At 34.3% G+C, this 12,219-nt stretch overlaps 1 protein-coding gene across 1 annotated transcript in view; it reads right to left on the minus strand.

Annotated features, from left to right (window-relative positions):
• The window catches only part of TLL1 (tolloid like 1), a 210,187-nt gene that overhangs the window by 109,925 nt on the left and 88,043 nt on the right, over positions 1 to 12,219 (minus strand). Inside the window, exons 2-5 of the mRNA XM_077752745.1 lie at positions 8,884 to 8,991; positions 6,707 to 6,787; positions 4,801 to 4,953; positions 4,161 to 4,278 (exon numbers count right to left, since the gene is read on the minus strand). Of these exons, the coding sequence (XP_077608871.1) occupies positions 4,161 to 4,278; positions 4,801 to 4,953; positions 6,707 to 6,787; positions 8,884 to 8,991 (460 nt within the window). The remainder of the gene's footprint in view (positions 1 to 4,160; positions 4,279 to 4,800; positions 4,954 to 6,706; positions 6,788 to 8,883; positions 8,992 to 12,219) is intronic.

A 12,219-nucleotide genomic window follows, 5' to 3' on the forward strand; every position in this document is an offset into this window, starting at 1 on the left:
TATTTTCCCACTTACCAAAGATGTGATACAGAATTAGGCACCCAATAAATATTTACTGAATAAAAGCTGATTCTAGCAGAATAGGGTGGGAAATACAATGCTAAATGGTACAATTGTTTTCTATTTAATAATTCTCCTATTAATATTGACATTATTTTAGATTCTATTTTCATCTTTTTATTTTATTTTTTAAATGTTTATTTATTTATTTTGAATGAGAGAGCATTGAGGGAGTGCAAGTGGAGGCAGAGAGAGAAAGAGAGAGGGAGAGAGAGAATCCGAAGCAGGCCCCACGCTTAGCATGGAGTCCCACACAGAGCTCCATCTCACCACGATGAGATCATGACCTGAGCTGAAATCAAGAGTCAGATGCCTAACCTGACTTTTGTTTTGTTTTGTTTTGTTTTGTTTGTTAAAAACTACAACAGCAAGGTGCCTGGGTGGCTCAGTCAGTTAAGCTTCTGACTCTTGATTTCAGCTCAGGTCATGATCTCATGGTCATGATATTGAGCCCTGCATTGGGCTCTGCACTGACAAGAGTGAAGCCTGCTTGCGATTCTCTCTTCCTTTCTCTGCCCCACTCCGCTTACACTCTCTCTCTCTCAAAAGAAAAAAATTATCATTAAAAAAAAAACTACAATAGCTACAAGTGGCCTTAGTGGGTAAACTAAAATCAAAATGAAAAAAGTGATATGAAGTGGTGAGATGTGTTTGCCTGCCATTTCAAAGCCAGAAATAGAACTGGTTAATGTCGCCATTAATACTAATGGCACTACCTTACAGGCTCTCTGTATTCAATGAAGATTTACACTAGATATTATTAAATTCAACGCCCTACATGCAACAGCTCTTATGAGATAAAAGACACAATACTAAAATCCAATAGGAGTGTTAGGTGTTTGACTTGACATATATCTGACTGCAGTGGCCTTCAGTATTTTGTGTAATTACCAACAACCAAACTCTTTAATAATTTTGATTAATTTCTATGAGATGTAAATGCAGCATTATCATAGAACAATCTCCTAAATGATGAAATAGTTGTTTCATAAAATTATGGCCAATAATGGTAGTTCCAAATGAAATTTAGAGGTCACAAAATAGTTAGAATGATTAGCAAGCCAATGGTCAATGCTTATAAAATGTATCACCATTTCCATTAATGAAAATGTTTATTTAAACACTTACAACATTCATTTATAACAATTACAGGGAAGTTGAGTATCAAGAGAAATCATCAAATGCAATATTACTACCATAACAAATTAAATGTATATATAATACTCAAGAGTTTAACTCCAAGAGTGCAAATACAGATTTAAAGATCTGACAGCAATTCACACCTTCAGTTTCCATTTCTCTAAAATCATTACAGTAATCATTAAAGTGCATGCTCTTCAATACCTCCTTAAATTCTTACATAATTTTATTTTAGGATTACATACAATGTTCTTTAGCTGATGCATAAATTGTCAGGATTTTCTTGATTACCTATCTAGAAAGCAGCACACTAGGTGTCCTAAGGGACACAGAGATAAGCACTGATGAAGGCGGACAGATGAACCAATGGTGGGAATGTCACTATTACAGCTGTGGGTAGAGCAATGTCCCACTGAGGGCAGCTCAGAAGGGGGTGAGAAGGAAATATGCAAATGGTTTCCACTAATGACAATGGAAGTAAAGGCATTCCAAGCAATCAGAAGAGCACAAGCAAAAAATGAAGAAATGATAGTGAATGGGAAAAATTGTTTAGCAGAAACAAGATGAAAAATTTTGAAAAAAAAAGCCAAATTAATGAAAGAAAATGAGTATAAATATGAATTTGTTACACACAGAAATTTATCAATAAAATAATAAATGCCAGTGCTTTGCTTGTATTTGTTTCACAAAACTGAAAGGTGGTAAAGAAAAAAGAAAGATGTATTGATGTGAATACATTATGTATTTAGAAATATGTAAGCTGAGCTATATCCATTCTTATTAGATATAAGGAACTAGGAGGTATTTCAAATGTGACCGAAACTCGTCAAGCTAAATTTAAAGTAATTTGGAACAAAAACATTAGTTTAATAAGTCAAAACTAAAAAATTATGATAATATCCAAAACTACAGAGAAAGGCAACAATGTAAAATTTTTGCCCCTATCTAGGACCAAAATTAAAACTGATTTCTTTTTAAAACTTTTACTTAAAACTGATTACTTTTTTTTAAATGTTTGTTTATTTTTGAGAGAGAGAGAGACAGAACACAAACTCGGGAGGGACAGAAAGGGAGGGAGACACACAGAATCTGAAGCAGGCTCCAGGCTCTGAGCTGTCAGCACAGAGCCTGATGCGGAGATCGAACCCACGAATTGTAAGATCATGACCTGAGCTGAAGTTGGACGCTTAACTGATTGAGCCACCCAGGTGCCTTTAAAATTGATTACTTTTTAAGTGAGGTTAAATGTTCTAGGAATAGATGGTAGAACAAAGCCAGATCACATAATCCTCTCCCAGTACCTAGTGAAATATATAGATTTCTCCCCAAAAAATATATGTGATTGGGCAAGAACTATTTCCTCTAAAGGAATTAAGCATTTACTTTTACTTTTTTATTATAAACTATACTAGAGGGTATTCAAATAGTTATAGCTGACTAGAGAACATCCCTCTTTATACAAGGATTCTAGCTAATAACTGTAGAAAGGATAAAAAGAAAAAGCAATATTAGAACATCACTCTTTTGCAATGATGGGAACTTTTACAATGGAGGGACCTGGCTGTCACTCCTGGAATCTACTGGTCAACAGCAGCATCACTGAAGTGGCAGACCAGCACACATGCCTCCTGACCGGATATAATGTAAAGTAGACAGCAAACCCTGTCAAGTATTCTTAGCAAACAAACACCAATTCCATCTGAATTTAATCAAGTATTCAAATGCGGAAGTAGAAGGGAGAGAAACTCGAAAACTTTCAGAGTAAAACGTCTGTAGAGGATACAGCAATGGTTGGAGAGCTGCCATTCCTGTAACTTGGCTAGAGTATGGGATTTGTGCAGAGATGTGGCGGCAGGAGAGGCTGCAGATGGAAGTTGTGGTAAGTTCACGGCATTCTTTAAATGTTATATCAAGGGATTTGGATTTTATTCTCAGGCTAACATTTCCCCAAATGTGTTTCGGGATACTGATGTACATTCTTCACTTTTGAAAGAGTGGCATGGGTGTTCTCGTTTTTAAGAGAGTTTTAAAAACACTGGATTCTATATTCTCTTCAGTTGGTTGAATATTCATAATGTTCATTAGCACATTGCTGCAGAAATACCTACTGAAATTTAACACACCCTTTCACAATTTATGGAACAGTTGTTTTGGAGAGTATTTGTTATCTTCCTGTAAGAAAATCTAGAAAGCACCAGTGTATGAGGAAGCATTGAAAAACCTCAAAAAGTGTGGTACCTTGCTCTGACCAGCACTTTTTGAAGATAATTCTAGTAGCAGTAAATTGGTGAAGGAACAAGGCAGAGCATTTGGAATAGATCAGGTGTGGCATGACAAAGAGATGAATATGGACTGAGGCACTGACATAGAATATAGGTGGAAATCAACAGACCCACTGAATATCAGTGAAATCTTACTGCATAGGTTTTAGAGGGAGCACAAGACAATCATCAGACAGTGTTACTGAAGTTTCCCCTTCAGGTGAGTGAGATGTGGGCAATACCGCTGTTACAGTTGTAACACAAAGAAAAGTAGTTGACCTGGTGGAGAAATACACTTGGGGTAGATGTACAAAGTGTGTGATCAAAGAATATATCTATTTTAAATATAATATGTTCTTGGGGCACCTAGGTGGCTCAGTTGGTTAAATGGTCGACTTCAACTCAGGTCATGATCTCGCACTCTGTGAGTTCAAGCCCTGTATCTGGCTCAGTGCTGACAGCTCAGAGCCTGGAGCCTGCTTCGGATTCTGCATCTGCCTCTCTCTCTGCCCCTCCCCTGCTCACACGCTGTCTCTCAAAAATAATAAACATTTAGAAAAAATTTAAGTATCATATTTTCTTATGTAAAATTCACACGTTATCATAGGCAAAATGCCAAGCAAATATTCAGAAATGACTCCTACCTATGGATTTTTCCCCCTTCTACACGTACTTAAATCATTTCCTAGTTCCACTTACCCACAAGGTCTATACGTGAATACAATGTAACTCTCTTCATCACTTCTTTCAATAAAAGTCACACATGTGTGCTTTTCCCAGTGCCTCATGGCCTGCTTGAACATGGCTCGCTGGCTGCCTGGAAAAATGTCAGGATATTAATAGGAGTATCTGTCTCAGGGAACAGTGCCACATGCTGGCTCCTTCATCCTCAGTCTGCCTGGGCAGTTCAAATGCCGTCACTCTCATCAACCAACAAATATGAGCCTGGAGCGTCACAAGTGACCACTCTTAAGAATGGACACTCACCTTATAATCAAAAGTTTCGAACTCACTACCTTAATGTATGTGTACAAAGCTCTATAAATGGGACATACATTCTTCCTGACAGTTGAAGAGAAATCAGCTTCCAGACTTACTGGGCACATTTGAGACTCAGTTTAAAAACCAAAGCAGCACTTATGACCCTTAGAACTCCACACTAATGATATTTTTCAATTCCAAAGATGCTCTAAACTAACCACCGAGGTGAGTGGAATATTTCTCATGTTTGATTTAATACTATGTTTTATATATTAATATATAAAACTCTGTAAAAATACACACTTAATCCATATGATAATATCTCATTATAAAAATAAACACTCTGGAAATATCTTACCAGTAAAGTTGCCTCCTATAACATAAGGAATAACACCTCCAGGCCATATTCTTTCTGTTCTCGATGTAGCAGCTCTGGGAACTCGATTTTTCTCATTTTGCCCTGAGAATTTTAGAGGTACTTTTCCCTTCACTGTGTTGTTTTGCTCCAAGCCTGCAGTGACATTTAAAACATTCTGTGAAACAGAAGTCCTCGGTCAGGGAATCATTTCCTCTTAAAAGACTAAAGTTGAAATGTCTTATTTACATATTTGTGTAAATATGCCTAACGTCAAGGCATTAAAGAAGAACTTCACTTATATTACCTACTTGAAAAACATTAAAATATTTAAGCATTTCATGTCAAAATGCTATTTCTCAATGATGCTCTATTAGCAACTTTAATGAAGTCCCATACAACAGTCAACAACGGAGAGAAGTCAGGCAGACCTGTAGGCCACAAAAAAACTGTTTTATGCAGTCTAACACAAGAGCACTACCAGTTCACCACCAGATGATAAAATAGACATTGTTTAAAAAATCACAAGATATTCAAAATTCCCCTTAACTCTTGCTAAATCCTTCATTCTTTTAAATCAGGATTGATATTATATAGTATAACCTAAAATTTGAATATTACATTACAGAGAGGGTAAGTGAAATAATATTAAGACAGATACGGTCTCGGCCTCCTGGGATGCCAGTAAGGCTGTGTTCAAATTTCCTCTGGATTCATATCCAGGTGACCTGGCATGATTTAGAGATCAGTACAAAATGTGAACAGGCCAACATAAAATGAGGTCTATTCCTGGGGTAGCTTTCAAGTCTGTAGTCATTTAATTTTACTTGATGGCCTTTCAAAATATTTTTTAAAAGAAATTTTATATTTATTTTTCAGAGACCGGGAGAGACAAAGTATGAGAGGAGGGGGAGGGGCAGAGAGAGTGGGAGACGCAGACTCTGAAGCAGGCTCCAGGCTCTGAGCTGTCAGCACACAGCCGGACACGGGGCCAGAACTCACAAACCATGAGATCATGACCTGAGTCAAATTCAGATGCCGACTGACTGAGCCACCCACACACCCCAAAATATTTTTGTTACTGTTTTTGTTTTTCCTAAATCTTCATTATTATTTCTTCCCATTCATCTATCACCACTGACACAAATAACCCACTGGCTTATACTTCAGACACAACAAACACTGAATTAATGCCCCTATTCCCATGTCCCTAACAGGTCTAGCTTTTTAATATCCTGAAACAAAGCATCTTTGCTTGGAAAAATTATTCCTTGGTAGTGTGTACTGTCAATAATTTAATTAATAATTCATCGATTCAAAAATATTAGGATATAAACTTTGCACAGAAAACTCTTAAATACTCTAAAATCTACAAATAGTGCTTAACAAATTCAATACTAGAAGTGTTAACTAATTATGAAACCAGAAGGTTGTTTTTCTATGTATATTTTTGGGAGGATCAAACATTCTCGACTATTTTCTTAATCTAACAAATAGGTTTGTCAATTTGCTTTAAGTGGACTTTATTTCAAAACAAACAGCTTTTGTTTGATTAAACATTTTCTGATTTGATTAAAATTGATCGAGTTCCATGCTTGGTAAAAACACCTTCGTGTGATACCAATGAGTTGGAAATAAATATCAACAGTAAAATAACCCCCAAATATATTTTATAATAAGGAGAAGCTGAAAATAAGTTAAGGAAACATTGCAATTTTAAGTTCTATTAATCAAATTTAAGTTCCAAATTAAGTTCTTACACATCAGCAAAAAAAAAAAAAAAGAATAAAGGACTTTCTCAGCATATATACTTCACATACTTTGCATATTAATGTCAAACTGAACTGCTATTAGTATAATATTTACTGTACATCAAGTCAAGCGTCTGCAACTTTAAACATTGATATACCAGAGGCAATTCTTCTGATCCTGTCTATAAGCTGGTAAAGGGCCCCTCGTTTCTTTGACATACTATGGTCTCCAAATCCACCTTAAGAATAAAAGAAAATAGTTAAGTTAAACTCGTTGTATTTTAAAGCTCTTGCAAATAAACCATAGCAACAGGCTACATTGGTTTCTCTTTGGACACTTTTTTTATGTGATCTTAGGGTATTAGAGTCATGAATACCCATAAATCTTAGGAGTGTAAATGTTCTACAGACACAATTTTGGTACCAGGAATCAAGGGGGTGGGGAGGATCCAGAGAGCAATTTAAATGACTTTATTTGGACATCACAGCAATTGAGTCATCTATTGATAATTCAGAACATTTTTCTTCACTGTGACCTTGACATCACATGGTGTTCTATAGGATGACAGCAAGTTGTTCTGCCCTATTGACTGCATTCCAGCTATGTCTGCAATGTAAACTGAGTATTTTCAGAAGACAAATCAGCCAATGGAAATAAAAACATTAGAAAAGCCAATGTATAGTGCAAGTCTTGCTCCAAAGCTGTGATCAATTTTGAAATAATTTTTAAAGGCATATCATGCTTTATAATATGTTCACACAAAACTAGAAAAATTAGTTTTGAAAAGTTATAAAAAACAGTAACACATAATTAGAAAAACATCACAAGATTCCAAAAGGATATTTAGCAGCAAAATATGTTCTGTGATGCTATGCAATTGGCAACACTTATTAAAATAGATGTAAAGAATTTTATAGCTCAAAAGGTAAAAGGGGTCAGGATAAGAAAATACGTCCTTTTGCAGTTTTACCAACTGGAAAAAGACTAGAAAAGGCAGATTTCCTGTCCTAAGTCAGAAACCAGAGCATTTAAGGAAAATCCAAGTCCTATGATTCTCATTCTAGGGCTTTACTAAAATGCTCTCCCAATTTTATCTCCATCTCCTATTTTCCATTCTTTCTGAATTTTCAATAGACAAATAGCAAAAAGTCATCACTGAGCAATGGACCAATATAACCAGTAATGATATCTGAAGACGTGCAGATGAATTCGTATCACCAGAGTATAGTTCATAAGTCTCTTCAGGCTAAGACGATGAAAGGGCCAGAATTCCACAAAGACAACAAACTGTTCTTGGACCTTGAAATATTTCTTTCCAATATTTCCCCCACCTTTGAAATTAATACCAAAACTTATTTATCTAGATTAAAGCTAATAAAAATAAAACTAATAACAAAAACCATTACATTATATAAGCCTCTTGGAGGAAAAAATCAATCAAGTCCTTATAAGGCAAATAAGCTAGAGTGTTCGTCCACTGACTAATAACCTGCTTGATTATTTGCATTACACAGTCACATTTTTGCTGTGCTACTTGAGAAACATTTTTGAAATTTTTTCATTGAACATTCTAGAAAGATGAGGTAATATTTGAATGTGTTCACTCCTAAAGAGCTATAAGAAACATTTTTGAAGGATGGCACTTATATGTTTGAAATGACGCTTTTGTAACAGTTATAACTTCATATTAGACAGGCCTGAAACACATATAAATAGTTTTAGAAGAAGGTTAATTATGAGAAAAAAGAAGAGTCGTAGTTAATTATAAGGTAACTATAAGGATAAAAGTAATTATAGAATTTTACAAAAACAATGCTTCAAGACAACTGATGGCAATAATTAATGTTCCTCATATTTAGCAATTTAAACATTTTTTTATGGAAATAAAAATTGTAAAAAATTCTGTGTATTTCATTAAAATAGAAAAAAATTGATAAAATGGTTATCTCTCATATTCTAAAAACAAACTAAGTAAATATTATGGGAAAGACTATACAGGTTGAAAGAAGAAAATAAGAAATACAGTTAATTCAATCATCTCACTTGTAAAAATATTAGTAGCTACCCCTCATAGGGTTATTATGCAGATTCAAAAGGTTAATATCTGCAAAGCACTTAAATCAGGTCTGGTCATGGTAAATGTTACAAAATGTTTGTTAAATAAATAAAATTAAAACTATGAAGAAAATATACATTTCCAAATAGGTTCGTTTATGTTTATGAAATCGAAGTCGTTCAGCAGGACATGAAAAGTGATTGAAAGAGTGCTTTTAGCATCTCAAAAGTATCTTTTCTGCAGAATGAACACAATTTCAATCCAACAATCAACCATACCTGTGGTATGTCCAAGTCCAAAGGGGTTCTGTGTAAGGTCAATTGTTCTATCAATTTGAAAGATACTTAAGTCTTCATCATCTAAGGCAATATCACCCCAAAACACAGCTAAAAAAGAAAAGTTCAATTAAAATGTAAAATACTTAAGCGCAAAGTCAATGCAAACAAAGCTAATCAGAAAATTTTGCTAAAATTATGGAACTGTGGTTCATTGAGACAAATATTTCAGAAAGTAATTATAACTGAATAGAATATTGAACTTGTAATAGTATAAGACACTTACAAAAGATTATGACCCACATTTTCTTACTTTGATGTTTGAGAGGAGGGAGTAAGTCATTTCTTTGAATCAAAAGGTCAATAATTTATGGGGGGATCTAAGGAAGCATTCAGCACTCATGGCTCATTTGCAAATAAATGGAAGAGTGTTTGAATTTGCAATGGATGCCTGTAACCAGCAGCAGGAGAGGTAGTAGTAACTAAATATTGTACTGTCACAACAGCTTATTCATCGCATTTTTATATAATTATGATACACTTTCTCTGAAGACGGCATTGCCCCTGAATTTCTGTGAAATGTATAAATAAATACCAAATGAAATATTTAAGTCAATATTTGTTTAGTCAATGACTAGGTACTATACTTTTGATCTTTAATATTAAATAAAACATTGTCCATATTTTCAGGAGCTTCAAATTCATTGCCCAAATCCTGAAAACACACTATCTTTTATATCCAGTCTTTTATGCTGCTTAATAAAATAAAGCTGTATAAACCATTGTGGGAAAAAATGAGATAATTTCTTGAATATCAATATGTGGATTTCTCTTTTAAAGTCAGAAATATGCATCCACATAACAAAAAATTGCCTTCCTTGTTTATTTGAGTCCAAAACTAAGCTAATCAATCTCTTAGTGTTGCCAGATGTCAAACTGTAATAACTTTAGGAAACACAGCAAATTTAAAATAGAGAATAAATTAATCATGAGATTAAAACATTGACAAATGTCTTGGAAGTTCTGGGATAGTGTTTCTTGATACAGGTTTACAAATTTTCTTTCCCAAAATTTTCTTCAAATTTTTCTTTTGCAAAACCAAATGGAAGAGGAGGAAAATACATTAAAATTTTAGGAGGTGAAAGAATCCTCTATACTTTTCCAATCACTGTCTTTCAGTAGATTTAAAACTTAATATTTATGAATTTTCACTATCAAAAACTAGCTAATAATGTTAGTTAATTTATAAAATTGAAATTTCAATCCTGAAAACAATATAATACTTTAGGCTTTGGTCAACAGTTTATTATGTAAAATTATTTACTCAGTTTAGTTCCCTCATACAAAATGATATAAGAAGGGGATAGATTTATGTGTAAATCTAGAGAGGAAGAAGACAGAAAGTCTTCAAGGAAGGTTATCACTTCAACATGCAGAAAAATATTCATTAAAATTAGAATTCTCTCATCAACCCTTCTCTTCTGCCCTACTGTCAATGGAAAAGCATGAAGGAGGGAAATGCTTACACTCTTTCACTATCATAAAGACAAAGTAATGAATGGTGTGTAGAAGAGTTAATAGCACTGGCTAAGAGGCTGGTCTTGTTGCCTGAAATTGAATCTGGATTCTAATTGGCTTCATACACATGTAGAAGAAACTGCTGATGCTCCAGGACCCCTAAACCCAGCACCTCAAGAAACAGATGACTTGCCTAAATAAAAAACTTGCAATTATATAAAAGACTGGCTAGTTTTCATAAAAATAAAGTTTGTACTTTTTCCCCCAAGCTTTTACACTTTAAGGCAAATCAAAGTTTGCTAGTTACGACAAAAGTAGTTGAGGGCACTGACGGGCAGTGAATATTAGCCTGGTTCTTCCTTTCTTAGTGCAACTAAACTAGCGTTACTCTAACACTAATTAGAATAGGAATCACAGCAGATCTGGTGAAAAGGTAGGCTCTGATTTAGGTGGTCTCTAGAGGCTCAGATTTTTTTAACAAGTTGCCATTACTGCAAATAACTGTCATTGTCATCATCTTTATTAGCATTATTTTTTTTTTGCAAGAATAAACTTTTACTCCTCCCCAAATCAGCTGGTTAACTTGAAAACCGAGGCACTCAACCAAACAAAACAGTTTGTCAGTACTCCTTTTATATAATAAAAGTAGTATGAGTAAAATAAAACTCAAATGTGTTTTAGATTTTTATTTTCTTGTAACAACTTGTCACATGCAATAGGATTCATGTCTTGATGGATGGATTATATAAAAAACAGATCAGCAGCCCAACGATACAACACTTCACAGGAGCAAAGACATTACTTCTGGGGAGAAGAAAAGCACAAGGCCAGAGGATTCTTAAAAGGAAGCAAAACCATTCTGGAATACGTAAACCCACTGATTTATTTATTGTTATTTTTTTCTGAACTGAAAGCTTCAGAATGGTGTGGCAGTTCTGAATATACCATGAATCGCTTCAGGAGAAAACCAAGTATTTCTTTGAGAATAAGCAACAGTGAACGACGAAGCCAATTCATTTGTTTGCAGACTGGATACACTGCAGGCCATGTACATCTTTAAATTTTGATACTATTGACATTAAAAAAAGAAAATAGCCACATTAAAATGACAACCCATCACACAGTTTAAAATGCACAATCTCTTTCTTTATAGTGCACACATTTGAGGGTTTCCTTAATTCATCTTCTACTTAAATCTAAATGTTTTATTTATGGATGCTAAAATACTTAAGCATTGGTGTAGCAAGCTGGACCACAACCCCCTCTATTACACAGATCTAGAATTTGCATCATAATCTAATATATGTTTGTTATTTAGGCTCCAAGATATTTGTAATTCTCAAATCCACTTTGAGGTTTTTTGTTTTTCTTTCTTTATGGTATTTTCTATTGATTTTGCAGCAAAAAATGAGAAAGTTTGAAAAGTATGAATTATTACTCATTAGCCCTAAATGATTTGAGGTTGGGGCTATCAGAATTGAAAGCAAACAGGAAACTGGTTATAGATAATAATACTAGGGAAATGCTCAAATGCAATTGGAATATTGACTATCTGTTTGGAATTCTGCTTGGATTCCTATGGTCAAAAATGGGGTTGGAGCTAACCAATAGGCCAACATAAAATGTCAAGAACAATTTTTAAACTACATGGAAAACCACAGGTATTGTTTTTCTTCTGAAGGCTATTTGCATTCATTGTACTACAATTTTTTTTTAAATCAAAGACCAAGGAAGACAAATAAATAGCTTTTATTGTCGTAAGTAGAGTAAACTTATTTTATAAAAGAATGTATGGAGAAAATAAGCAATCCAAGGTTGTGA

This window comes from Crocuta crocuta, unplaced genomic scaffold (assembly GCF_008692635.1).
Source record: "Crocuta crocuta isolate KB4526 unplaced genomic scaffold, BGI_CrCroc_1.0 scaffold346, whole genome shotgun sequence".
Taxonomy (NCBI): Eukaryota; Metazoa; Chordata; class Mammalia; order Carnivora; family Hyaenidae; genus Crocuta; species Crocuta crocuta.